Source organism: Larus michahellis, chromosome 1 (assembly GCF_964199755.1).
Source record: "Larus michahellis chromosome 1, bLarMic1.1, whole genome shotgun sequence".
Taxonomy (NCBI): domain Eukaryota; kingdom Metazoa; phylum Chordata; class Aves; order Charadriiformes; family Laridae; genus Larus; species Larus michahellis.
In genome coordinates, this window is record NC_133896.1 from 55,581,507 (window position 1) to 55,608,356 (window position 26,850).

Consider the following 26,850-nt stretch of genomic DNA (forward strand, 5'->3'; position numbering starts at 1 on the left):
CGGCCACCTCCACTTCTAGAACGTTCCCGCCGCTGCGCGGCGGCGGGGCGGGGATAGGCGCCGGAGTGGGCGGGGCCCGGCGGAGCGGGGGCGGGGCTTCGGGGGTGGGCGGGGCGGGCTGGAAGCTTCCACGGCGCCGCGCGGCGGTTGGGCAGGGAAGCGAGCGGGATTTGGTTGCTGCTGCCGCTGCTCCTTCTCTACCATGGACGCCCGCAAGCTGAGCGAGCTGCGGGCCTTCGTCAGGCTCTGCAAGCAGAACCCGGCCCTGCTGCACACCGAGGAGCTGGCTTTCCTCCGCGAGTGGGTGGAGAGGTCGGTGACGGGGCCGCGCCGCCGTTGAGGCGGCCGTGAGGGACGGCAGAGGCCGTGAGGGGGGCGGCGGCGGGGGGGAGGGGTGGTCTCGCGCGGGACGCAGTTTGTCGGGGGTGGGGGGAGGGGCGGCGGCACGTGTCGGCGGGTGGCCCCGCCGCGTGGCCGTGAAGGTGTGTGTGTGCGCGTCCGGGGGCGGTTCGGTCCGGTCCTGCCTGACGGGTGTTCGGCGGGGAGCGGCTGCGGTGCGCGGCCGCCTCCCTTCCCTCCTCCCTTCCCGCCGCGGGGTGCGGCGTGGTTACAGCTCGAGCCTTAAAAAGATTTGTTACTGTTTTGTTTCGCATTGTTTTGTTATTGTTGCGTTTTTTCTTTTTTTTAAAACTCTTGCCTGTTCCCGTTGCAAAAACCTGCTCCCCCCGGCCATCTCGGTGTCTCAGCTTTCCAGGCTGGAAAGCCCCAGAGTAATACTTAACCCAGCTAATGCTCGCATTATGCAGCAGAGTTGGCTAGCCTGTCTTAAAAGGAGGCGAGTTTGCTGGGGAGGTGAGTGGCGTCGATTTACATCCCGGTACCTAAAAAAGCGTAAAATACCGGACGGGTTAACACGCGGAACGGTTCCCGGCGCACAATGTGTTTCGCCCCTTGAAGTTTCACGTACCGAGCTGAAATCTCGCTCCCCTGTGAGGCGCTTCAAGCCTTTGCTATTCACGGTGCACGTAGCCGTCTGTGCGCGCGTGGCCTGTCACCGCAGATGCTTCTCGGTGTGAAAACACTCTCGGGTTCCACCCTGAGCGTCCAGAGGCACAAGCTTGAGGTCCTCTGCTGCTGGCAGAGAACCCACAGAACCCCCGTATGCAGCTGGGGTGCCTCTGCTTGGCTTTCATAGCTGCAGCCCTCGCTAAAGGGCTCAGAAGTGAGCAAAGTCCTTGCAGACACACGTTTTGTGAAAGCGGAAGTCAAAAGATTTTTATCTAGTGACAAACTGGGGTTTGCTTTAGAAAGTTTACTTTAAATTTTGATCTGAAAGTAATTTAACTGTACTTTCTGCTGTGTAGTACTTGTAATTGAAAAACTAGTGGGGCTTTGTGTGCGTGTATATATAAGTAAATACTGGCATTTTGCAGTATGTCATCATGACAATTGCTACAATGAACTACTTGGGGTTTTTTTTTACAGTGATGTTTAAACTGTTTTAGGTATGTGACTATTAGATGGTTGTAAAACCAATCCTCTTTAACTAAGCTTGGAGTAGTGATAGTAGCTGCATGTATGCCTAGGAAGGAGCTGCATGTCTATTTTATCCTACTGCAGGTCTTTAGTTCCTTTTGCTAATGTGCAAAACACTTCAATGCCTCACCCTAGGTTACATCCACTGTTCTGTTGTGTAATTCTGAAGATGTGAACAGAGTATTTTGGGAGGGAGAAGAATAACATTGACTTCTTTTAGCCAGAGAAAGCTTTAGGGAATGGGAAGGCGATCATCCGACTTCTTGCTTTCTCCTTGTTAATGGGGAGGGCTCTAACTTCAGATAAATCTTTAGAGTTTGTATTTGGTTAATAGAAGGGTGCTTGTATTATAAGAATTAAAATTAGGGTTTGAACTGTGGAGTGTTTTTTTCCACGTAAAATCTTCACTGGATATCTTTATCTCAGAAGTTAAAAAATATTTCTAAGTAGAACCTCCTATAACTCTCTTAAGTTTTCTGGTTTTCTTCACGTATTTGAACTAAATATTTGAGTAAGTTTTACACCTGAATATTTGGTGTGATAGACAAATTACTTCGCATGTCAAATTGTTTGGAAGTCTGGTGGGTCCCCCTCTTCAGTTCCGTAATAGTGCTGATTGCAGTAGGACTATGAAGTGTGTTTATAGGGTCTTCTAATTCTTTGGAAGCTGCTTGAAACTTAACGTGGCCTGGCTTTGGGTGGAAGTAATCTCAATGAGTCTGCTATCTTGGTCAGGATTACCTGTATTAATGTAAAAGACATAGGTTTAGTCCCCAAGATAATGTTAAGAGTGATTAGAGAATAATGTCTAAATGATACTGGAATCCATCAATAAATTTTTCAACTAAAATGTTGAGAATTTATTTAATTCCTTAAAGCTAACGATTCTAACTTAAATGATGCTAACTGCTCACAGAGCCAGAATGGGATGCTTTATTTCTGACCAGCTGTTAATGTTGCATCAGAAACCTAAAGTCTTTGCTGTTTTCATGCGCTTGTTATCTTCTAACCTTTATTCTGTCTAGCTGTTGTATTTAATTTCTACACAGACGCTCTCTGTATAGAAAGCATGCACTAGTATATGCTTATGTTTGGGAAGTGTTTTGACATCACCTTTTAGTCTTGCCTGCTTTTTCATAATTGCATAAAAATACAAATATTTTGACACAAATTGTTATGAAATGAGTCATTAAAAGTCAACCCGTTTCACAAACCTGCAATTGAGCAAAGAAACAATAGCAGTGGTTAAAAGAAAAGCACAGAATCCCTAATTGATGAACAGGGCTTTTTGCCTTTGTTGTTGTTGTTTTGTTGAAATAGAATTTGACCCTTTTGAATTCTCGGTAATCCAGTTTCTTTCTAAAGATAATTTTGCTGTCAGTGATGAAAGTGGATGCAGAAATAACAGTTGCAGTTCTTCCAACAAGTCATAAAAGCGGCACTTCTCATCACTGTGATGAGTGATGCAGTCGTTGCTGCAATGGAGCCCTGACAGCTCCCAGGAGTTGTTACTGGAATTGCACAACTCTGTTTTAGCACAAAGGTTTAATTCAGAATCTTTTTGTTGTTGTTGTTGCATGTGCGCTATTTATACAGCTCAGTACCTGCCTTTTCCTATAAACTGTCTCATATGTCTGTATACAGTTGAGGTTAAATACGTGGCAGACTTTGCATAAATATCGTTGCTGTGCATTTAATCATGGTTTTTGGGGGTATGTGAAGAAGGCAGAGGAGACTGACCAAGTTGTTTCAGTCTTGAGATGATTCAAGGTGTCAGACTTAAAATCATCTGATTTTGAGACTGGTAATTCGGAATTGCTCAAGAATTTGATTCCTGCAGGTTTTTTTTAGCTTGAGCTGTCGTTAAATACATGATTGGAAGCTGTGAATGTTATTGACCTTTTAGAGTTAGAGTGTTCTCAGTCTTTTTCCAGTAAGCCAGGCTTTGAAAGAGTCTTATTGTTTAAAAAAAAGAAAAAAAAAAAAAAAAGAAAAAAAGTGTTGCAAACAAACATTAGATGGATCTTAACTTGTGAGCATTGTGTTACCCTGGATATTAGCTATTGGCACCACTAAAATGCTTTGGAATTTGTGGTTTCCTTTGTGCAGGAGAAGAGAAGTTCCAAGGCTTCCCTAGACAGTCCCTGTCGTCCTAGAGAAAACTGATTTTTACAGACTGGTGAAGAATTATGTGCCCTATTGTCAGCCTATGAGGGTAAAAATTTAGGAGGAACAGTTACTACATGTACTGTGTTTTTTGCCTAGCTCTAAGGATTTGTCAGGCTGCAATTGTTTAGTCCTTGCAGTATAACTTAGATTAAGTAGTGACAACATTCCAGTGACACTTGTAGATTTTTTTTGCAATAGCTTCCGAAGGTGCCAGTTTTTGTAATTTGTGGTATTTTATCTTGACAGTTTATCCTTGTAAACTGAAGGTAGTGTAGTGCTGTTCGTTTGCCTTTTTCTGCAGGGCCTTGTGCCAGGACCTGTCAGTCCTTCCACCTCCTCTTTCCTTTCCTACATTCTCTCCCTAATTGATCCCTGTCCCCGTTCTGTCCTGCCCCGTCCAGGTTTGTTTTCAGCCAGTTTGGGGCCTGACTGTGAGATAGTGCTGGGAGGGAGGAAAGAAAGGAGAATGGGACTGCAGCAGCCTGACTTAAGAAGGTGTAGGATCTTGTCCTTAGGATATAGTTTTATGTTGCACTAATTCCTGAAAGCAGATAGTCCTGCACCCTTCCAGTTCCTCGTGCCCGTTCCTGTTTGCCCAGTTCCTTCTCCTCTCCCCTGCATCACATCTGAGCAGTTGTGTGCGGCCCCAAGGAGTTGGTCAAGGCTGCCGAGTTGATAGAGTTGTTTTTTTCCCTTTGGAGTGTGTATGGCCAGAGCAATTGAAAACTATCAGTAGATGGGAATGGTAGTCCTTGTGGCAGCTTGCCATTGGGTATGATTAGATGTTATATGAAACAGCTGGAGAATTCAGCCTATGCTTCTTTTTGGCTGCTAACCAAAGTCGATATAATATAGAAGTTTATTCTATATTGAAAGAATGCTGTCTATACAGAGAATGCTCCTTAACTTGTAGCTAAGGAAATGCATGAATATTGAAATACATAAGAGAAATAAAATTGTTTTCTAGGCAGTGATTTTTTAATTGCATAAGCATTTTAGGCCATTAGGGTTTTCCTAACTTGTTAGACCTTTGTTCCAAAAATAATTCTAATTTTAGTAATATCTATAATAATAATACTTAGTTTTGACTTAAAAAGTAAGTTACATTTTAAGGAGAAAATTTCAGCCAAGGAGGCAGCTTTTCCTTGTGAGAAAGGGTGGGTGGGTGGTGTGCATGAGTCCAAATGACAGTGGGGTTCTAGGTGAAAGAGCCAACAGACATGGTGGGCATTATGTTACACTGAGGAAACCATGGTGGATATATGCTTTTTATTTGCTGGTTTTACAGTGGGTTGGATCATCATGTTTTGTGTAACAACAAAAAGCTGAGATTATCAGCAGGATTTGAATCAAAACACATGTCATTCTCTTGATAATCTTATTGTTTTGTTTTCTCTCTTCTCTATTTTGCTGAAAAGCATGGGAGGCACAATACCGCCTGCTCCAGCCAATGCCTCCGCAGAGGAGACAAGTAAGGTGAGATATGAAGAATTTATCATTGAAAACTAACATTTGGACTCTGCAAAAAATACTGAGCAGGAGGAGGGAAAAAATTGGCGTCCATTTTCACTAAAATAGGGTAGGTCAGTGTGCTAGGGTGAGTGATTGGAGGAGTTCAGTCTGAAGCCCATTGCATGTTGGAGATAGATGACTTGTTACAGATGGCTTCCTAATTTATTTCAAGCGTTATCATGCTCCATTTCCCTAATCCTGAATGCCTGATGCTTTGTGCAATGCGAATGCCAGACAAAGTCTTGATTTATTTTTTTGTGTTCTCACTGTTTATACACCTCTTCTGTAGTCATCAGTGGATTAAATTATAATCTTTGCATGAGAAGAAATATTAGTGAGCATGATAGGTAATGAAGTGAACAGTTGAACTAGGAACTTTTTACAGCAGTATTGTGTAAGAGTTTTTCCTTGGTTTTTTGTTCATTTGCTTTAAGGGAGATAATAAATTTGGGTTGCAGATACTCATATTGGGATTTTCCCAAGCCTGAAATTCCTTTGTAAAAAGTATAATTCCCTTTTTGGATTTAACAAGACAGTGGATGCTGGAATTACCGGCTAGTTAGAACTGTATGGAGCAAGGGGCTGTGTGTACACAGCAAGTATAGTCTGTGACACTGAATATGCAGGCAAGCAGCTTATGTGTGTGATAAAGCAGGACATGCTAAGTTATGGTATTCAGAGGAAATTAGTACTGTAGTTAGAAAATTATAGGAAAATATTTGAAAAAACATTCTAAGTATGTGTAAGTGGCAAAAACATCTGACCTTGTCAAATGGAAACAATATTTTGATCATTGACACCAGCTTATTGTTCACTGCTAAGGGACCCTGGCTTAATAGTATTAGATTGAGAGAATTTTTGATCCATAGAATGTGCGAGGGAAGGCAGGAAGATTGGAAGGATTGGTTAGTATTTACTGCAAAACTGGTTCTGAATTGGGTATTATCTGGATTATTGGGTTTTGATTACTGAATTGTGCAAATTGAAGGATGGGCTTTACCGATAGTAGAAGTTCATGCATCATAATTTGGGCTCTGAATTATTTGCATGCCTGGTAGACTTAATCTGAGAGGAGGAAAAAGGAGATTTGTATCTTAAAAATAAAACAGGTTAGCCTTTAGCTCAGTAGAGCAGTCTGATGCTTTGGAGATTAATTTTGGATTTTCTGATGCATTGTTGTTTATTAGAGTGGGAATAGAATATCAGCCAGAAATAATGTATGTTTACAAATATATTTCTCTTTCAGGGCAAAGCAGAGGAACAGCCAGAGGAGCCAGCTAAATCACCTGAACCAGAAAGTGAAGAGAGTGACTTAGGTGTGGAAAACAGATGACTTTATCACATTTCACCAATTTGAACGTTATTCTGGAAATCCTTTCTTGTTTGTAGATGGAGCTTAATCTTGTTTTTTGTTTTTCGTCCAGAAATTGACAATGAGGGAGTGATTGAACCAGACAATGATGACCCTCAAGAAATGGGAGATGAAAATGTGGAGGTAAGCAGAATATTTTCATTGTCTGTGGTGGTAGGAAAGTTAGGGAGAGGTTTTGAGTTTAGTCAAGGATAGCAGCTGAGGGGAGATGAGTACCATGTTAGCTAGGTAGCCAGCTGTTGCTTTGGCTCTTTTTCTCCAAAGTAGAAAACTTCCTGGCTCAAAACAACAGTCTTTCCTTATTCAAGGTTAGAGTCCATCAAAAAGTTCAGTGAGGAAAATTGTGTCAGAAAACACTAAAAAAAAATTTATGAAAACACCCATGAAAACTAGATATGTAGAAATATGCTATTATTCAACTTATCTTTTGAGCATTTTCTAGCTAAAAATAATGGTGGGTAATGTCTGAAAGCAAAGTTATTTCCTTTTTTTTTTTTTTTTTAAACTATGATTTCAATGCAAATTAAAAACAAGATTCTGGAATCAGAAAACTGGAGCTCCCTTCTTCAGTGCTGTCTTACCATGGTAATTCTGGCCTGGACTCTACAGCTTTTGGGTTTTGTGTGTGATTTTTATTTTCTTAGGTAACTGAAGAGATGATGGATCAAGCTAATGAGAAGAAGATTGAAGCAATAAATGCTCTAAGTGAAGGTGATTAATTGTTTTTTAGTACATATTCAAGGACATAAGGTTTGGTTCTTTTTAAAATAGGAAGTAAATATCTCGGACAATTTCAATGCTTTGAAGGAAAAGAAAGCCCACTTCCTGCTGGATATCCAAAACTATCTGGAAGACGAAAGCTTATTTAAGTGCTATCTTCCCAATGTAGCTATAGTTTCGCACAGGGTAGGGTAAGTGAGGTACTGCAGCATCTTAATTACAAATTGCTCATTATAGTACTTCCCTACGTATTATGATTAGTGTCTCTAGTGGTTTGTCTTAATGCAGTGAGAAGCTGTGTAATAAAGATGTGACTTCCTATTTGATTGCATACGAAGTTAAATGTACAAATTTACCTGGGAAAAGTCTTTCCTCCTCTCCAGCATTAATTTTGGAATTTGTACTTCAGTAACATCACAAGAGGGAGAAATTGATTTTCCTTTGTTGATAATGTTCCATTTAAGAAGTGCCTAAGGACTTAACACCCTGTAAGAGGCAGGTTTGGCAATTTGGATGTAATTTCATTGCGTAATGATTGAAACTTTGCTGGTACTCTTGTTTAGGTGAACTTCAGAAGGCTGTCGACTTGTTCACAGATGCTATCAAACTGAATCCTTGTTTGGCTATCTTGTACGCCAAGAGGGCAAGGTGAGTCATTATAAATTAGTGATTTATGTTTCTGCCTGTTCTGTTATTTTCATTAAGGAACCTAAGTAGAATGCAACTTGGGGATCTATGTAAACTCAAACCAGATGAGCGAAAGAGAAAAGTACACTTCATGCATTTTCTCTTATATGTGATTAACCAGATTTGCTGAAGCAACCATAGGCGGAATATTGATAATAGACTAACAGAATGATCCAAATACGGCTTTTGGTATGTTGAGTTAGAATAACGCTGAATAACAAACACTTGTAAAGTCTGAAGGTTGTTCTGGGATTAAGACAATGATGGAAATCATGTCCTGTTTAGATGCAAAGTTAATTGTGGATCATGTGAATTCTCTCCTTGTTGTACCTGCTAAATGAATTTGTTCACTGTGAAGTAGACATGTTTCTTTTCAACAATCCTGCGTTTGAACAGGATGCACTGGGAACATTGTCAGATTTGATGTGTGGTTGCCCTAACGTCATAATGCCCAAACATATTCATCTTCCTAATTCTTGAGGAAGGCTGGGCAAATATGGGTTGCAGAAGTTCCCACAGATACTTTTTTTTTTTTTCTCCTTTTATGCACACAAACAATCACTAGTCGTGATGATTTGATAGTTTACCATATCTTTTTCATAGCAAGGCGTAATTCAAAGAAATGTTTAACTGTTGATGACTCTTCATGTGATTATGTAGTGTCCTTTAACTCTTCCATCCTAGTACATCTCAACTGGTGCATGCCTTGCTGTTTTTTCCCTTCCATATCAAAGTTTTTGCATGTAACACCACTTGTGTACCTTAATACACTGTTGTTGTTGCCATCATAGTAGTATTTTTAAAACCTCTTAAAATGTCGTATCTTCTCTGGACTGGGATTAGCAATGAAAAATAAGAGCATTAGGAGAAGATTAAAAGTTATCTCAATTTGGTCTATTGTAGAAAGAAGCAAACAGAATATTAGGATATAGTAAAACTTGCATTGTAACAGCAGTGCTAACCAAGTGCTGTGAATAATGCACCTCTCTGGTGGACTTGGGTTTTGGTTCTAGAGGGTTTGTGCATTTGGGAAACCAGGAGTTTTGTGAGTTAGGATGTCTCCCGTTGGTAGCTGTGAGACAGTTTTCTGACACATTGGCCACCTGTTTGATTCTAGAAGAGAAGGTATGACTTTGTGCTTGCTTGCTTTATAACAAGCCTTAATGATTACTTACTTACAGGCACTCTAATTGCTGATAATGTTGTTTTCAAGTATATATAAAAAGGTAGAAGTTCTAACTTGGAATATCTTGAATATCAAATACTTCTGTCAATTCAGGAATGTGGGTTTTTGTGTTTTGTTTGGGTTTTTTTTACTGTTTTCTTCAGAGTTTTTTAATTTGAATGCCTCTACCTTCTAAAGTACTGCCCTACTAGTTAAGCTCATATGCTTGTGTATTGTAAAATTTGCAGTATTGTAAAATTGACGAGGGATTGGGGATACTTTCTGGGTTTGTGTTTTGTTTTGCCTCTTTTAATTTTGGTGACTCGTCTCCCTATCTGCTTTTATAGTTTGTGATGATTCTAGCCATTGATTCTTTTAGCCTGTATGATAACTTGTGCTTTCTTTGTCTTACTGTTTTAAAGACTATGTGATATGGCATGCATATTATTATTGTTGTTTTGTTCAAATTGCTAGTTGCCATTGGCTATAGACTTCAGACACCATGGATTTGAACTGTCCTTTGCATTTATGTATCCGTTCCTTGTCCACTAAAGATATTATTGCTGGCAAAGCTTGAGTCTAAACAATGAATACTTAGCTTCTTATGATTCACCTACAATGATGGGAGGGCGACTAAATTTCAGTGACTTCATCATCACTACAAAATCTTTTTGAACTCGGCTCTTCAAGTGTATTATCTTACTAGCTTGCCTGTTAGTCAGCCAAAATTATTTCCAGCTTAAGTTAGTAACTTGGTATTTCAATATGTACAATAAATGTTCTTGTTCCGACAGTGTTTTTGTGAAACTACAGAAGCCGAATGCTGCCATTAGGGATTGTGACAGAGCCATCAAGATTAATCCTGACTCAGCACAGACCTACAAATGGAGGGGGAAAGCACACAGGTAATGAACTGCAGCTGTAATTGATACTCTCTTTACTTGTGGAGAACAGTTTTCTTTATGTATTCCCTCCTTCTCCGTGTCTATGAACTGTCTGTCTTGTACCTGAGAACAGTAGCCATGAGCCAGGAAACCATTGTGCTGAGTGTATGGCTCACAGGAAAGAAAGGATGATGGTGATTTATTGAATCGCAGTTCTGACGCTGTCTTTTTTTTTTTTTAAACATACCTTCTAATACCTTACTGCTGCTCTGAGTAGCATTTTCTAATCATTTGCTAAAGATCATGAGTTCTAGGACAGTGGGATTTATTTGTTTGGAGGTCTCTTGTTTTCACTTTTTTAGTTTGGTTTTTATTTACTAGGATTTCTCTGCTTATATTTCTTATATTGTTTATATTATACTTCTTAAACATTTCTTTGCTGCCCATATCCCATTAGATCCTAGAGCTCTTTTACATAGTAAATTAAACTGTCTAGTTATTAAGGGAACTATTTGTTGCAATTGGAGAGTGGTATTAAGCGAACAGTGTGATTATTTAAGATGGCGTTAGGCCAGTGTGCATCCTCCCCCAACTATAGTTAAACTGTTTTGTTTTTTTAAATGACAGTAAGTCAGCCAAAGAAAATAATGTGATGCTTCCTACAGTCTGTATAAAAGTTGAAGGAGTAAATGCTAATAGAACTCACTCAAAAAAAAAGCAATTTAAACAGTGTTCAGAGAGTAGTTTGTTAATGTCTACAGTTTTAATAAACGGCATGGAGTCAAAGAGTGAGAAGACTGGTAGTCTATAAGCAGAAGTGCTTTGGCCATTTAGGAATACGAGTATTTGCTTAAATTTTTGATTGTCAAGAGTTTGTGTAAACGAATAGTTAAGAAGTGCGCACAGTAGCTTGTAATGACCTCTTCAACTAAGACATGGTGCATCCAGTTAGCTAGGATGTTTGAGTGCTGAGTAAAGAGGGTCCACTTAAGCTTGAGGTAGTAGTTGTGTAGACTTGTACAGGGCACTGAATGTGTAGTTTTACACTACACATGTGCCTAGTGGCGCAGAGTATTTTTATTAGTTTGCTTCATGTGTTTAGGTAGGGTACCTTCTCCCTGTTGGACCCTTCTTGTTCATAGCAGACAATGACACTAGCTGATTTAAAACTAACTGGTTTTTTCATCATTGGTAGTTCAAGGAAAAGTTATTGCAAGGGTACGAAGCAAGCAAGTATCCTCTAATGGCATCCTAGTGTGTAGGTTACAGAAAACACCATGATTGTTAAACTTCAAATGTAGCTGCAGGTAAAAATATTGAATGCTGCATGGTTGTAAATATTTTGAAGAACTGTAAGTTCAGTTTGTTTTTTCCCTTCTGAATGTTGGTGTTTTCTGAATTCCAGACTTCTGGGTCACTGGGAGGAGGCCGCTCACGATCTTGCATTAGCTTGTAAACTGGATTATGATGAAGATGCTAGTGCCATGCTGAAGGAGGTGCAACCAAGAGTAAGTGGGGAGGCGTAATGGAGGTTCCTACTCTATTTGTTTGAGTGATGTTGATGCCTTCAGATTCTTCCAATATGCATTGTCCTGGGGGAATGTGTTCATGTGTCATTTTACACTTCAGACTTCTATAAACTGAGTTTATAAATACTTCTGTCTTCAATCACAGCTGTTTATGGCTGTATGCAGAGAAATTGAGTCTCTGGGGCTGGGCATGTAACCAGACTGTGAAATAGTATGTTCCTCTTTTAAAATCTTAACAGAAGAATCTGAAGTAATTGAAGTTCGCCAGGCATTTTAGAATCTAGACCGAAACATTCAGGAGAGCAAGACAGTGCTGTGATAATGGATTTTTTTCAAAATGATTCTGAATTGATCAAAGCTTCATCCTAAACATGTTTTACAAAGGAAGCCGTTTGCTGTGATCTGTAATTTCATTAATCTACCCCATGAGGGCAGCATAATCTCTGTAAGACTGGTTTTCAGTTTTTCTCAAGTGATTGACCCCAGCATTCTTCTAAGGAAGAACTTCTGTGTAAAAAATGTGAGACTGTTGATAGCAGGCTTTCTTTTTCATCTGTTTTGCGCATTCCTTTAAAGTGGTTGACAGACCACAGATTGCAGTTTTTGCATTGTATTGCGTTTAAGTGGCAAGGCTGGGGGGAGGTGGAGACTACAGGGCTGGCATCTTGGAAGAAGAGACATGGGGCTGTCCCTATGTCAGATGGAGCCAGTTCCCGCTGGCTCCAAACCAGACCCACTGCTGGCCAAACCTGAGCCAGTCAGCGATGCCAGTGGCGCTTCTGTGATAAAGCATTTAAGAAATGTTAAAAAATGCAATGCAACACCCTGAGAGAAGGCAGTAAAGAAAAAAACCAACTGATAGAAGCAACCCTGCAGACACTAAGATCAGTGAAGAAGGAAGGGGAGGAGGTGTGCCAGGCACAGGAGCAGAGATTCCTCTGCAGCCCATGGAGAAGACCATGGTTAAGCAGGTTGTCCCCCTTTAGCCCGTGGACGTCCATGGTTGAGATGTCCACCCTGCAGCCCGTGCAGAACCCACACCAGAGCAAGTGGGTATGTCCTGAAGGAAGCTGCAGCCGGTGGAGAGTCCACACTGTAGCAGGCTCCTGGCAGAAACTGTGGCCCATGGAGAGGAGCACACGCAGAAGCTGGTTTTCTGGCAGGAGCTGAAGCCCATGGGGGACCTGTGCTGGAGCGCTCTGTTGCATAAAGATCGTACCCTCTAGGGAGGACCCATGCTGGGCAGTTCTTAAAGAACTGCAGCCTGTGGGAAGGATCCACATTGGAGCAGTTTGTGAAGGACTGTATCCTGGGAGGGAGGACCCCACACTGGAGCAGGAAAAAAGCATGAAGAGGAAGGAGCGGCAGAGGTGCAGTGCTATGAACTGACCACAGCTCCCGTCACCCTGTGCTGTTTTGGGTGGGGCGAGGAGGTAAAAGAGTGGGGAACAAAGGAGTGAAGTCAAGCTTTGGGAAGAAGGGGAGTCGGGGGAAAGGTGGTTTTAATTTTATCTTTGTTGCTTCGTATCTTACTCTATTTTTAATGGGAAATAAATTAATTTAATCTTCACAATGTTGAGTTTGTTTTGCCCATGACGGTAGCGGATGAGCGATCTCCCTGGTTTTATCTCAGGCCAGGAGCTTCTCCATCTTATTTTTATTCCCTGTTTTGTTGAGGAGGGGGAGTGAGAGAGCTTAGTGAGCGGCTGGCAGCCAGCCAGGGTTAGACCACCACATGCATAAACATTCCTGTGTCTAATAACTTATGCTTTCAGTACTGTAAAAGACACTGTCTCTGGCAAAACAGCAATTCATCTTGCAATATGTTAGTCTTCTGTGTTGGAGGCTATTGATGTGTGGTAAATCTAATTAGGTCTTAGGTCTGAACCTCTTTCATAAGACGTGTACATAATGCTTGGCTTAGGGGGAACCTTTTATTTTGCAGCTAATCTGTGCATGCACAGAAACAGCAGAGTATGTCTGTGATACGTCGATGTGTAGTTGCCAACTGTGGGGAATTTGTTTATGTAGTTCAAGGAAAAATGGATGATGATGGGTGATTATTTTTTTTATCTTTAACAAGTGAAGATGATATGTTCACCTGACTTACTTCCAGCTTTCCTAGGACTTTTTAGTTTGTAGCACTTTCGTCCAAAAGTCTTGAGTTAAATTCTAAAAAATGTTTAGTTCATTTTGCGAAATATTTAGAAACAATGAAAGTCAAAACTTTGGAAATTCGTATGTTTCATTAAAAAGAACCCCAAACCTCTCTCTCTCTCTTAATGAACTAATGGCCATAAGATCAGGTTCTGCCAACCCATACTGCATTCAATACCAGTCAGTCTTGGTGCCTGCAGCATGCTCTCTTGCATATATACTTCAAGAATGATGTGGTATGGAATGAATATATACTAGCTAAAATAAGTTTTATTGGAACTTCACTCTTTATAAAGTCATTTCTTTGTTTAAAAGGTGGTCTGAAAGAACAGAAGAGTGTCCACTGTAGCACTAGTTAGTATCTCTGTTCTTGAACCTCGATTTTGCTATATTCTTTATTACAGAAGTGTTACAGGGTGACCATCATACACAATTTGTGAAATCATGAACCATTTTTTACAATGCTGTATAAGGATACATTCTGGTTTCAGGAAAGCAGTGCTGCAGTTAATGTTCTATTGTTAAAATGACCCCTGAATGAGGAGCCTTGGGCAGTTCATTGCTAACTACTCTCCTCTCTTGGGGCTGTAGATCTGATAGACTTGAGAAAAAGCTAATACTAGGAAGCAAACTTTGTCCCCACCAGCCCTTTCTTCGTTTGGTTCAGGTATTCTTTGGTCTGCTTAGGTCTAGTTGTACATGCTGCAAAGGCATCTGGAACTGCAATAACAGTACCTGAAGTGTGTCTGTGTGCAGGGGAAACTTACAATTCCTATTGCTGTTGCTTCCTCCTTTTCTGGGGAAGTTGCTGGTTCTGGCCCTGGAGAAATCAAGAGTTCAGCATGAAAGCACAAAGGGATGTGGAATGATAACGTGCTTAAGTTCTAACTATGGTGCAAGTCACAGAGCTCTATAAAAAGTATACGAGAGTGCATGTTCTGGTGATAGTAGACACGAATAATTGATTGCTGTAGAGAGGAAATAGCAAATGACTCCTGAAACAAAAGGGCTTTTAGGATGTGAAGTCAAATCTTATAGTTATAAACTAGTAAAAGCAGATGGTTATGCTTACATGTATTTTGTATTGAAATACATTGTGTGGTATGCTAGAAATGTACATGAAATCTTGGTATTCTGTTGTAACAGGCTCAGAAAATTGCTGAACATCGCCGAAAATATGAGCGGAAACGTGAAGAAAAAGAAATCAAGGAAAGAATGGAAAGAGTGAAGAAGGCACGGGAAGAGCATGAGAGAGCACAAAGGGTGAATACTTAGGCTTTAATATTTCTTAATAATTTGGAGAGTGTCATAGTTATTTTGCTTAAAGTGAATTGCGGAGAATAATTACTTTCGGTTTTAAGTCTTAGGTATGAACTCTCTAAAATTTAATTCTATCTTGGTTACTTGACCAACAGTGAAATCTGGAGAGGGCGGCATTGTACTGCATCTGCTTTTATTGCTTGTGACAAAAACAGGGTCTGGAATATCTACTAATCCTGTATTTCAAGATGTCACGTATTGTATGACTGTGCCAGAATAGTTTTCACTTCAAGTACTTGCGTCTCCCAATGTGGGGGGTTCTAAATTCAAATAATACTTTGCTTCTCTTCCTTACTTTCTGACACAGTTTGCTTGCTTTTTCTTCGTGCTTTACTCCCACCCCCAACATATTAAAATATTTCAGTTAGTTCTAAAAATGTTAAGTTGAGGAGCTAAAAACAAATCATAGAATCGTTTAGGTTGGAGAAGACCTTTAAGATCATCAAGTCCAATAATATTGTATTGCACATGGATTGCTCTTGAGCTTTGTCACAGGTTTCCTGGTTTGCTCGTTGTGCATGTATACATTTTTTCTCACTAACCGTAAATGAGGAGTTAATGTGCAAATGTGTAAATACAGCCAATACTCAGATTCAGCTCTCTTGAGTACCAGGATGGACTAAGCAGTACATGCTTCGGATGCAGAAGAAATCAAAACATGGAAAAGCAAATTGAGTACAGGTAGTTCTAGAAATATGCAACAAAAACTTGGTAAAGCAGTGAAAAGGGTACGAGAAATACGTACAGAGGCTCTTGCATCCATCACAAAGATGCAGGGTGTTCCAGCAGATAACAACTTGACTGTCTGAGGTTATGAATTCAAAGCTGACCAGAGGTAAATTGTTGTATAGGCTGAATGCTTTTTCCTTCTTGTGCTTTCTCTTGCTCTGTGTCAACTGTTTCAAAAGAATAGAGACAGAGGCAACCCACTGGAAGAGCACATAGTTAAAATAGCCATTATGTTTCTTTATTTAATTTTTTGGAAACTGCTGTAACTTGAAGCTTAGCGTTTGTGCTCTTACTGGAAAACAAGAACACCCCTGAGCCCAAACTCTTGAATGTTTGAGCCCTATGAACTGTTGTAGTTGTCATCATATGCCTTATTGTAAACTATAGTATTAGCAAGCCACTGCTGTCTTTTAGCATGTCAAGCAATTCATTGGCAAGGTGTTGAGACGCTCCATGGTTTACACCTATTGCCAGCTGTTAAAACATCACTTGTATAGGAAACTGCCCCATATTTATTCAAAGGCTGCAAGTTCCCTGTTTTCAGGGATGTCAGATAACTTGTATGCTCTAAGCATATCCACTTAAATCATACAGTTCGTACTGAGTAAAAACATACTATGCATAACTTACCTGCAAAAACATACTAAAGTAAAAGTAGACATTGCTATTTCTTGTTGGTGGTTTTGGACATAGTCAAGTGCTTTGTTTGTTTATTGCGACAGCCTACCTACCTGAAACAGTCTCAGCTATTTTTCTTTCCTCCTAAAACCAGTTGAGCAGTAGAGAACAGTCTGCAGTTCCATTGCTTTGTGTGGAATGATGTGCTTTTATCTGCAGGAGGAAGAAGCAAGACGACAGGCAGGAGGAGCTCAGTTTGGTGGCTTCCCAGGTGGCTTCCCAGGTATTTTATTTTTAAGCACGAATACTTGAGGTAGAGGTGACTGTTGGAGTTTTATATGTTTCTGTGTGGAGTATTATAACGACAGTTTTTATAGCACTTGTTCCTAAAACAGAGAGAAAAATGCGTTACAAAGTTTAGAACTTGCCTACAAATAGCTTTAAGCACTAGTGGGAAGAAGGATGGGATTCTTTCTCTTAAAGAGGATTGATGCTGGGTAGCAAGTATAAGGAAGACAGAAAACAATAATGATGGATAACAGAATGAAAGGATTTAGATCTGAGAAAACAACAAAGTTACAGTACTTGCTTAATAATATGTGCTGAAAAACTAATACAAAATATTTTCTAAATTACCCAGGGTGCCTTGGACCCATTCTGCTTGAGAGCAATAGTTTAAAACTGAAAAATTGGATTGAATATTAGGGAAATCTGTGCTGGTTGCAAGCTATTGTTGAACAGAATATTTTTTTCAAAGGAGGTAGTGCATTTTACCTTATAGAAAAGCTGTCCTTCAACAGTTCCATGAAAATTGGGATTTCCATGTTATTCTTGGGTACAATAAATTGGGGAGAAACAAGAGAGAGTACTAATGCTCTCAAAGATTGAGACGTAGCTGAGGTAAACTGCGTGCATGCTCCAGCCAGATCAGCTTGTCAGGGGAACTGGAGAGACCATACCTACCCTGCTTAGCACAGCTGGGGTAGCTGCTGATTAAGGATTCAAAAACAGACCTCAAGCATTTTGTTTCAGGAATAATTTTTTTTTCCTTGGTGGTACAACTTTTTCAAACCTAAAGTTCCTACCAAATGTGGAGTGTGCCTGGGACATACTACTACTGATCTGCTTTTGCCCTGAATTGTTCACCCCAGACATTCAAAGTCCTTATGTTCGTGGGCTTGAGATCTGCCTGATTTAAGTTAAACAGAAAAATAACTGTATCTGTGTACAAGGTGCTAGAACCCGGCACTCATTACAAGCCTCCTATTCAGTTTGGTTAAAAACATGGATGAAATAAGACGTAGGTCTTCACACAAAGAGAAGGTGAATACCCTGCTTTCCATTCAGTGAAGCAGCTGTAGCCTTACGGAAGACATGACTTTAGAGGTGTGGTCTCTCTCAGTGAGCCTCCTGTATAGATGAATTACATGTTTTTCATCATGTATTCTTCTTGCCTTGGGTTTGCAGGTGGATTTCCTGGGGCTATGCCTGGAGGTATGCCAGGAATGGCAGGTATGCCAGGTCTCAATGAGATTCTCAGTGATCCAGAAGTCCTTGCAGCCATGCAGGTGAGTATTTGTTAAAATCAAAGCAAAATGTTCTGAACGATGGAAGAACAGTGCCTATGAGCTAAGGGAAGGAAGAAGGATGTGACCTGGATAGCAATGGGATGGTTGCTTATTTCTGTTGTGATATTCACTCCTTCTGTGCGTGGCATGACTGTCTGGAATCAATGTTAGCTATTTTTCAGACTGATGGGAGCTTAACTAAAGGTGCCGCCCCCTCCTCCCCTCCCTTACTCCCCACCCATGATAGACAAGACTGAGTGTTATATAGAGTTCTTCATCTGGGTCTCTTACATGGTCATTTTCCGCATAGTATAATTCACTTCTTTTTTGAATGCACACAGATTGTGGCGAGATAATTATGCACAAACAAAAAAGCACTTGTTAACAATGTTGCAAAACAATATATTACAATACTATATTGAGATGAGACTTGCCTTTCTCTTTAGGGGATTAAGCGCTTGATTTTTACCGGAGGTGAAGTATTATCAGAATAGTTCTACATCTGGCATCTTCCAAATTCATGTTCAAAAAGCTTACTTCTCCAGTAGGCTTGACTAATTGCTCAACGTCATGACTACTTTTACACAAGAAAGTATTGCAACAGATTAAATAGAACGTATCTGACAACATCAGTTTTAGGGGCAGGTGGGCTAGGAAGAATCTGAGCTATGTAGTTACATTTGCATACTCATATCATCAAGTGTCTTGTTACTTTTTATGGGTTGCTGTGGGTAAACTACAGTTATGTGTTAGTATCAGCTCATTGAACAGTTATCCCAATCTAAATAAAAGCATCACAAAAGACCCTTATTTGGTATGCCCAGAAATCACAAAAAAGGCATCACTTGCCATACAAAAGTTTATGGTTTCCCTTAATAGTTTCTGGTGTTTGGAAACACACCTTTACTTAGACTACTGCAGTCAGCAATGCTGACTTGCATCCAAACCATCTAAAAAACCCCTCGTGACTTGTAGTTGTATTTATTACCTGGTTAATTTATGCTGTAATAAAGGAGTTTGAAATTAGAGTTGCTGGAAACAGAGCTTTGAGGCGCAACTAAATATTAAGCGCTTGCCACATCCCTTTAAGAAGACTCCATTGCATGCTGTTTATATATGCCCTAACATACTGTAGGACTCTGTTGCAAGAATGTGTTGACAGCGTTTTCTGATAATGCAGGCAGGCTTTAGCATGTAGAACCTGTCCACAAAGCCTTGAGTCTCTTGCTGACCTCTTTGTACAAACTTTATGTCTAGATATGATTTATTCAGCGTTTCACCTATGCCTGCGCTGCCTTCTTTTCCTAAATTGTCTGACTATATTCTGGCCTTCTCTGAACTGGCAGCGTAAACTCTAGTTTTAAAAGACAGTAGTTTGCACTGAACGGCTTCTGCTCAGTGCAGCTATGGAATGTGTTGACAGGTAATGGTGGCTGGCGACTATTATGTAGGCTGTCTCAGTGTTACAAAAAAGTCTGGTTTATTGTCTTCAGGTTATTTCCTTTTTTCTTTTTTTTTTTTTCAATTGTGGCTGATACTAGTCTTTTATGTATAAAAGACTCAAAGTGACAAAACTTCAGTTGTGTTTCTTTTCATAGCTTCTTAACAGTAGTATTTGTGACCTTCTGCAATGGCTTCTAATGCGTGTTATTTTAGCTCATTTGCCCCTAAGCTTTTTAGTCTCCATAAGAATTGTCTGAAATTTTTGTGTGTATGTTTCTCTTACTTTACTACTTTGGCTGGAGGGTTCTGTAGTACTTCCTATCTTATATGTGCAACTGCTTTCTCTGGACAAAACATGACATTTGTGATTTGGAGAGCTGTCATGGGTCAAATACAAGTCCTTTTCAAAAGGAGTGATGTGTAAGATGATGGATTCCTTATTTCACATGAAGTTGTATGTTAGATCCAGACTTCCACAAAAATGTTAAGTTGGAAAAAAGAATAGGGATAACTTTTTCCTTAGAAGTATTTTTCATCCTTCTGCAATTAAAGACTACAGCATTAGAAAACTGATTGTTTCATTAGTGCTGTTTACACAATGGTTCCCATTCCACCTTATGTACCAAATACTTCTCTATGGAAATGTTGGTATCTTCAGTCTCAAACTTTATTCAGATAATGTTGCTCATCAATGTGAAACCTTGGATGTGTTAAACATTTTTATAAACACAGCCTAATGTTTAGGGCTTCCAGGGAGTTGTGCAAATACAGAATAATTTATGTGCTGTGAATTTGTAGGACTGTAAAACATGTAGTGTAAAATTGGATATTTAATATTCATTTAGGTATACTTTGATACAAACTGGTGACTGAGCTTACCCAGCTTTTTGTTCTGGATTCATATACGGGTGAAAACACAGATTTAACAACATGACACGATCTTTATAGTCATGTGCCTTATTTTGAAATCAAAACTTCAAGAAGTTTGAGGTTGTGAAAGTCGTCTTTTTTTCTTTGCATAGGAATCCTGTAAAGTGGAGAAAATACATCTAGTGTCTGTTTTCTGAATGTCAACATACCATTTTTCATGGATTTAACAGACTCCCTTTTGCAATTGTTGGCAAAACACTTGTAAATCCTTCTAATAGAAGATAAGACTTGGCTCTTGGTTCCCAGCATGTATAAAACATGACTGAACCATGTGGGTGATTTCAGTGGTGTCCACACCTACGAAATGCAGTTTTGGATCGGACTAGTTAAACAGCTTTTCTGTGTGTCTGTTGATAGAATAGCTAACAGGGTGGTATTACTGTAGCACAGAAGACACTCTGAGGACACCAGTTGTTTTTTGATGGTTTCCGAAGAATAAATCTGCTGTAGTCTAGGGAAGATCATATGTTTCAGAGAAACTACTTAAATGTGCTAGAAACAACAGCAAATGAAACTACAGTTGATGCAGATGATTTGTATTGGACATAATAAACTGCTTGCACTTTAGCTGGATTAAAGAAAACTTGAATCTTTGCAGAAGTTGCTTAGAATAGAAACCATTTTCCAGGGTGAGATGTAAAATCAGTCTACACAGATTTATTAAAGGGCACTGTTCAAAACATGCACATTTAAAATGAGTTAAACCAATTCTAGTTTAATGGAGGCCAAAGGTGTACAAGAAATATGGGGAGGAAGTATTACTGCTTCTCATACAAAATAGAGAAGATGAAGTTGGTATTCTTTTGACCACTGACTTTCATGGATATGCGAATGTGTTTATTAACTGCAACATAGTAGTGTGATGAGAGACAAAAAGGTTCAATTCTAATTGTGATTTCTCAGAGGAGGTGGGGAATGACTGCGAATTAGATGCATTTTTAAAAGCCAAACATTGCCACACCATTTGCTCACAGTCCAGCAGATTAAAGTTTCTGCTGCTAGAAGCAACAGAGGTGAAAGTGGTGAGTAGCAGCTATTGCTTGGAGGAGGGTTATCCTGTCATGCGTGCTACACACATAAAGCTCCTGCATCCTTCAAAAGGCATTTGAAGATGCTTGAATAGGAGTAGTCCAGTAGGTGTGGCTGTGTTTGGCTCCTGTTTTGGGGAAAAAAAATCTTGTCCCCTTTCTTGCACATTGCGCTATTACTGTAGCAAGTTCAGTAATGACTCTGGTGTTTACAGATGCAGCATTAAGATAACGCATTATGTCATTGAGTTCTCTTTAGAGACCTCTTGCCCAAAACTCTAATCTACTCTTGTCATGTGAAAAGCTGAGCAAGACTAGATTCGTGTTTGAACCACATAACCGCTAACTTTTGTAGACTTGTTTTATAAGTGTCCTAATTATTTTGCTTTTTGTCCTGCAGGATCCAGAAGTTATGGTTGCGTTCCAAGACGTTGCCCAGAACCCAGCAAATATGTCCAAGTACCAGAACAATCCCAAGGTCATGAATCTCATCAGTAAATTGTCTGCCAAATTTGGCAGTAAACCATAAAATCCCTGGTTCCTAAAAATCATATCTGAACGGGAAGGATTGGATTTGGCTATCCAGTGTTGCAATAAAACAAACCATTGTACCTCCGATCTTCTTAAGCAGAGAAACGGGGTGTTCAAAGGAGAGCTGCTCTCTAGCCCCAAGCGTTGACTTTATTCAGTGATTGGTTTATAGCATTCAAATTATATTCAGATGACCTAGTTTAAACCATCTCTCCTTGTCCAAGAGTTGCAACCTTTTATTGTAAGTATTACAGACAGTTTCCTGTGAATGAAAGCTCCTGTAAGAAATTGTAATATTCCAGGAGTGTAAGATAAAAACCTGCTGTTGTGTTATTTTGGACTTACTTTTTAAAATTGCTCTCAGTGAGCAGAGGATGGAACTTTAACAGTTGAAATCTGTCTTAATCCCCTTAGGACAGAAGTGTTAGCCTAGTCACAGATAGCAAAGGTGGGACAAGTCTGAAGAATTAACTGGATAAGGGAATTGTCTGCAAATACAAGTCCTTAAGTTTTTGGGGTTTTTTTCAATGGGTTACTGACTTTATATAGCTATCAAAATTATCAGTATAACCATGCTAGCTAGTTACACACTGGAACTTTTGGCAGTACTAGAAATAATGTAATATTTTGATCACCACAACTGTGCAGCAAAGGTACAGTCGTATCCTTTGCACAACCTGGCATGAAGTACATATTGCAGAGGCCACAGAGGTTTTGTTACTTGCTCCATTCTTGTCCGGCACCTTAACGTAACATTTTATTTATCAGTCTGGGTATGGGAGAGCAGCTTCTGTCTGTGCTTGTGCTCTTGTCCCTTCCCACTTGGCAGGTCCTCCGCTGGTTGCAGTCGCCCTTCCTTGGGGCCATGCTTACCAGGTTTCATCTATTTGGAAACTTTAGGGAAGGAATCTTGTTCCCATCACTACCTCTGTCCTACTGAATGCAAGCCATCCAGAACATGTAAATGCAGAGTTATAAATCAGTGAAGGGGAGAATACCCAACAAAATTGCAGCTCTGTGTTCTGAGTCCTTACGTGCTTACTGATTAAAATTTCTTGGCCAAAGTCCTGCTCTCTCTTTAGAGGTGATGACTCTTCTTCACTGCATACTGTAGTTTTCCATCTTTTCTTGTATCATTTTCTTTAAAAGAAAAACAAAAACCACACAAAAAACCCAAACAAAACCCCCAAAACAAAACAAAAAGCTGTTGTGGTTTCATACTTCCATGTTTTTGAAGCTTGTGATACGGAGGAAAAGGTGAAGTAATTGGATCAGACAGAACGTTCTTCTAATACTTGTGGATTAACAGCGTGGGTATCCTTGAAGCAGTGTCACTGCTGATGATGTTCAGTTGATTTGTCTACCAATAAAGACAGTTGTTGCTTCTGTTTGTCTTAGCTAAAACGTTCTCTTTCTGTGGAAGAATGACCATAGTTACCTGTTCACCACTCGAGTCTCAACATTTGTGTTACTTTTTTTGTAATTCTGTATCTTAAGCCATAACTGATGTTACCACTTTTAAATAAATCTGGATTGGTGTAGGAACTCAACAACAGTTGCAAAAAATAAATCCCCAAATGCTTTTTCTCATGCTAATGACCCTGCAGAATGAAATGTGAATCTTTTTTGCTGAAGAAATATAGTTCTGAATACTTCTCTTAGCCTTTAAAAATAAAGTATGGTTTTGAAAAATAAAGCTTTTTGGGTTTGTGTAACTTTCTGATGAAACTTATTTTGCTTAAATTAAATGTGGAAGTGCTTCAATTGAACTGTATATATAACTTGTGATTTAAATTGGAACTAAATTCTTAAGGGCTTGTCTTCATGACCAAATGAACTCAAGTTATGATTGAGTGTTGCAGTGTGCCTGGGCTTTTGGTCATGCTCTTCATCTCCTGCTCTTAAGAGGAGATACTTGAAGTAGGTCACCCCTCAGTACAGGCTGAGACCGGACTTCTTCATTCAGGCTGGTGCGTATGTGCTCTGCATGACTTAGAACATCTTAAATTTATTCCCTGCGGTTTCCAGTTACTCCATCTTAGCTATTTATATCTGTCCGCTTGTGACTAGTCAAAAGTAGGAAGTTACCACTAGCTAGTAGAAATGGTCGTATCTGCGTCCTGCTTGCTTACACGTCAGTTGCCCTTACTCGGAGCTGATTGACTCTGATAAAATTCTCCCCAATTTCGTTGTTAGCACTAGCAATGTAGCTGAATTCTTGTGATCATTTGGGAATGCACATCCCATACCTCCCTTGGTGTGCAGGCTTTTTTGTTTTTAGTGTTATCTGTAAGTTAATTGAGGAGATTGCTGGACCTCATCTCAGTTCCCCAAGTTGGCATGTGGACATCTAAGCAGCTAAACTTGTTTGAACAGAAGTGCAAGTGCAGAAAGTTAACTGCCCAGGAGATGAGCAAAGATGATAAGTTCCAAATGTGGGATGTTCTTAGTTTCAGTGCTTGCTCCAGCATTTACTGGCAGCTCCTTCAGGTTATTTACTCTATTGCAGCACAGAGTAGGGCTGGTTCTTGCTAAGTACAGTGGCAATAATCCAACTCGTCTGACAATTTGACTCTAAAAGCTGCCGGCGTGTATGAATGGCTCAGCCAGCACAGTGTGGCACCGAGGTGCTGGCATGAGGTTTGGGTGTGCATTTCTGCTATTTGAGGACAGTCATGTACTGCACTGTTTGGCCAGTCCGCTGCCACAGATGAGATGACCGGGTCTGCCGGAGAGTGTGATGAGACACCTGCAGCTGACTGGTAGTAGAGGGTTATAGCTTTGTTACTGTGTCTGTGAGTCTGAGTGACTTGTCTGTCTTATGTGGTTCAGTTGCTGCCCCAAGGGAAAATAAATGTCAGGTTAGATGCCGCTTCCAGACCGTACTACTTCACAGAGCCCTATCGTATAGTAATGCAGAGAATGTAAGGCTTGGTGCCTTTACCAGAATTTTTTTTTAAATTCCTCTTGCTTCAGCGCTTGGCTATGAATAAAACCCACTTGTCAAAGTGGTTTGTTCTGTCTTTGTTGGAAGGCAATGATCGGATGGGCAGGAGCCAGACTGTCTCAAAGCTGGATGAAGGGAGGTGGGATAAGACTGGGCAGAGCAGTGATAGGTCAGAGGCAGAATGGGTCAATAAATTGAGTACTAAAAAGCCATGTAAAGGTAAAATCATGTTGTAGAAAGAGCATGTTGCAAGTGGCCAGCAGTAGTATATGTAGTTTAAAATGTCTTTAAACGCCACTTTGTTCTTCTTGTTTGTTACCTTCAGGGCCTTTGCATAAAGCTCATACAAGCCACACTCTCCTATATGTCTGTGCATCGCTTCCCTGTGAGATGAAAGAGCAAATGATACTGTTACAGGAGCTTGTAGCAACTGCTGTCTGAGCAGAATCCTTCACCCAAAGGGATGCGAGGTTGCAGACCTAGCCAGGGTGAGGTAGAGTCAGGTCAGCTTTGGCACATGCCTTCCTGTGGGTCGTGGCATACTCCTGCCTGGAAGCGTTTGGAGCCCCCTTGAAATGCCACAGGGCATCTAGGCTGAGGGATGCTGCAGCGCTTTCAGGGTTGTAGGGCAAGCAGGTTGTTGGAAAGGTGGTAGAGGCTAGAGGGTTGTTTCCTTTCTTTGGCTGCAGGGTAGCCTGATAGTGGTTGGCATCGGTACAGAAGTGGATTGGCATCCTCGAGCAGGATCAGAGCTTTGTAGAGGTGGGCCTCAACCTTACTTCATACATGATGGAGTGAGGGTAGAAAAGTAATTCTGGATTACCAAAGAGCTGAAATGGAATAAAAATGGCAACTTCCAACTGGATGCAGAGACCACTACGTTGAGTACTGTAGGACAAGTCATAGGAGGTCAGTAGTTACAATACAAGCAAACGCAAACGTGGGGGAAGCAGGAACAGTTTTAATGTGACAAAGAGATGAAGCAGGTCAGGTGGTGGCTGCTGGATCTGTGCTATGGAGCAACAAAAAGATTCAGGTGACTTTGGGCTACAAATAGTTGATCAGCTTGTGAATCAGAGCTTAGGTAAGCCACATTCTCCTGGTGTGGTCCTCACAAACAGGAACTTTATGTGAGACAAACTTCCTTCACCCCCACTGACTGGAGGTCCTATTGAATGTAAATACTGAGGACTTTCCTGTAAATCTGAATCTTGATGACTAACCAAATCAAGATGTTAACTTGTAACCTTGCTAACAAAGTGTTATTACTGTACCTGTCTTTGATGTACAAATACACTTTTGAAATGTATATTCTAGATGGATGGTCTCAGACAAGCTTGAGATCTTGTCAATAAATAAATGTATTTGCAGAATGCATTACGACTCTTTTTGTAAAGTAAGTGGGTAACAAGCTTTGGCACCTTCGTTGTTGCACACGTACTAAAACCAGGATTTTTTTAATGTACAAACATTTCAGTGGCTACAAGGAATACGAGTTGCTGCTAGGTGTAAATAAATTAAATGTGAAAGATTACAGGATTGGGGGTAGCAGTTTATCTTCGACTTTCTTCCCAAAGTACAACAGCTGAAGCAGTCAGATGGCAAACATAATTTGTATAGAACAAAGGTGTTCAGAAAGAAAAGGTACTTACTTGTGATCTATAAACTAAATAACAAGGAGATGAGGTCTAAAGCAGTTAATGGTAAAAGGAATTCCATTATTGAAACTTTAGTTTTCAAAATTAATGTTCTCACTTTGGAAGGTAAGAGTTTCTAGAAGTTAGTTTGGATCTTGCATTTCAGAAAGAAAAGTATCATGGCAGAAAATCAGAGCAGTCACCTAACAATCGGTGCAGTGTTTAATAAAATTCCCTTTACTAGCTTTTAAAATAGGGTGAAGGTACAAGTTACTAGGAAGTCATCAGAATTAGATGGAAAAGTATCGAGGTATTATATTGAGAATGAAGTGGCTGATTTTCTGACAACTGCACTGCCTCTCATTAGA

General features: G+C 40.2%; 1 protein-coding gene across 1 annotated transcript; it reads left to right on the plus strand.

Moving 5' to 3' along the window:
• The first annotated feature begins 87 nt into the window (after positions 1-87).
• Positions 88-23,613, plus strand: ST13 (ST13 Hsp70 interacting protein). The gene is made up of 12 exons (XM_074578208.1): positions 88-312; positions 5,124-5,181; positions 6,464-6,533; positions 6,642-6,712; positions 7,234-7,300; positions 7,873-7,957; positions 9,956-10,066; positions 11,451-11,553; positions 14,878-14,994; positions 16,618-16,681; positions 17,866-17,966; positions 21,768-23,613. Exons 1-12 carry the CDS (start codon positions 203-205, stop codon positions 21,894-21,896), a joined length of 1,086 nt encoding a protein of 361 aa, XP_074434309.1. The 5' UTR covers positions 88-202; the 3' UTR covers positions 21,897-23,613.
• Positions 23,614-26,850: the final 3,237 nt, after the last annotated feature.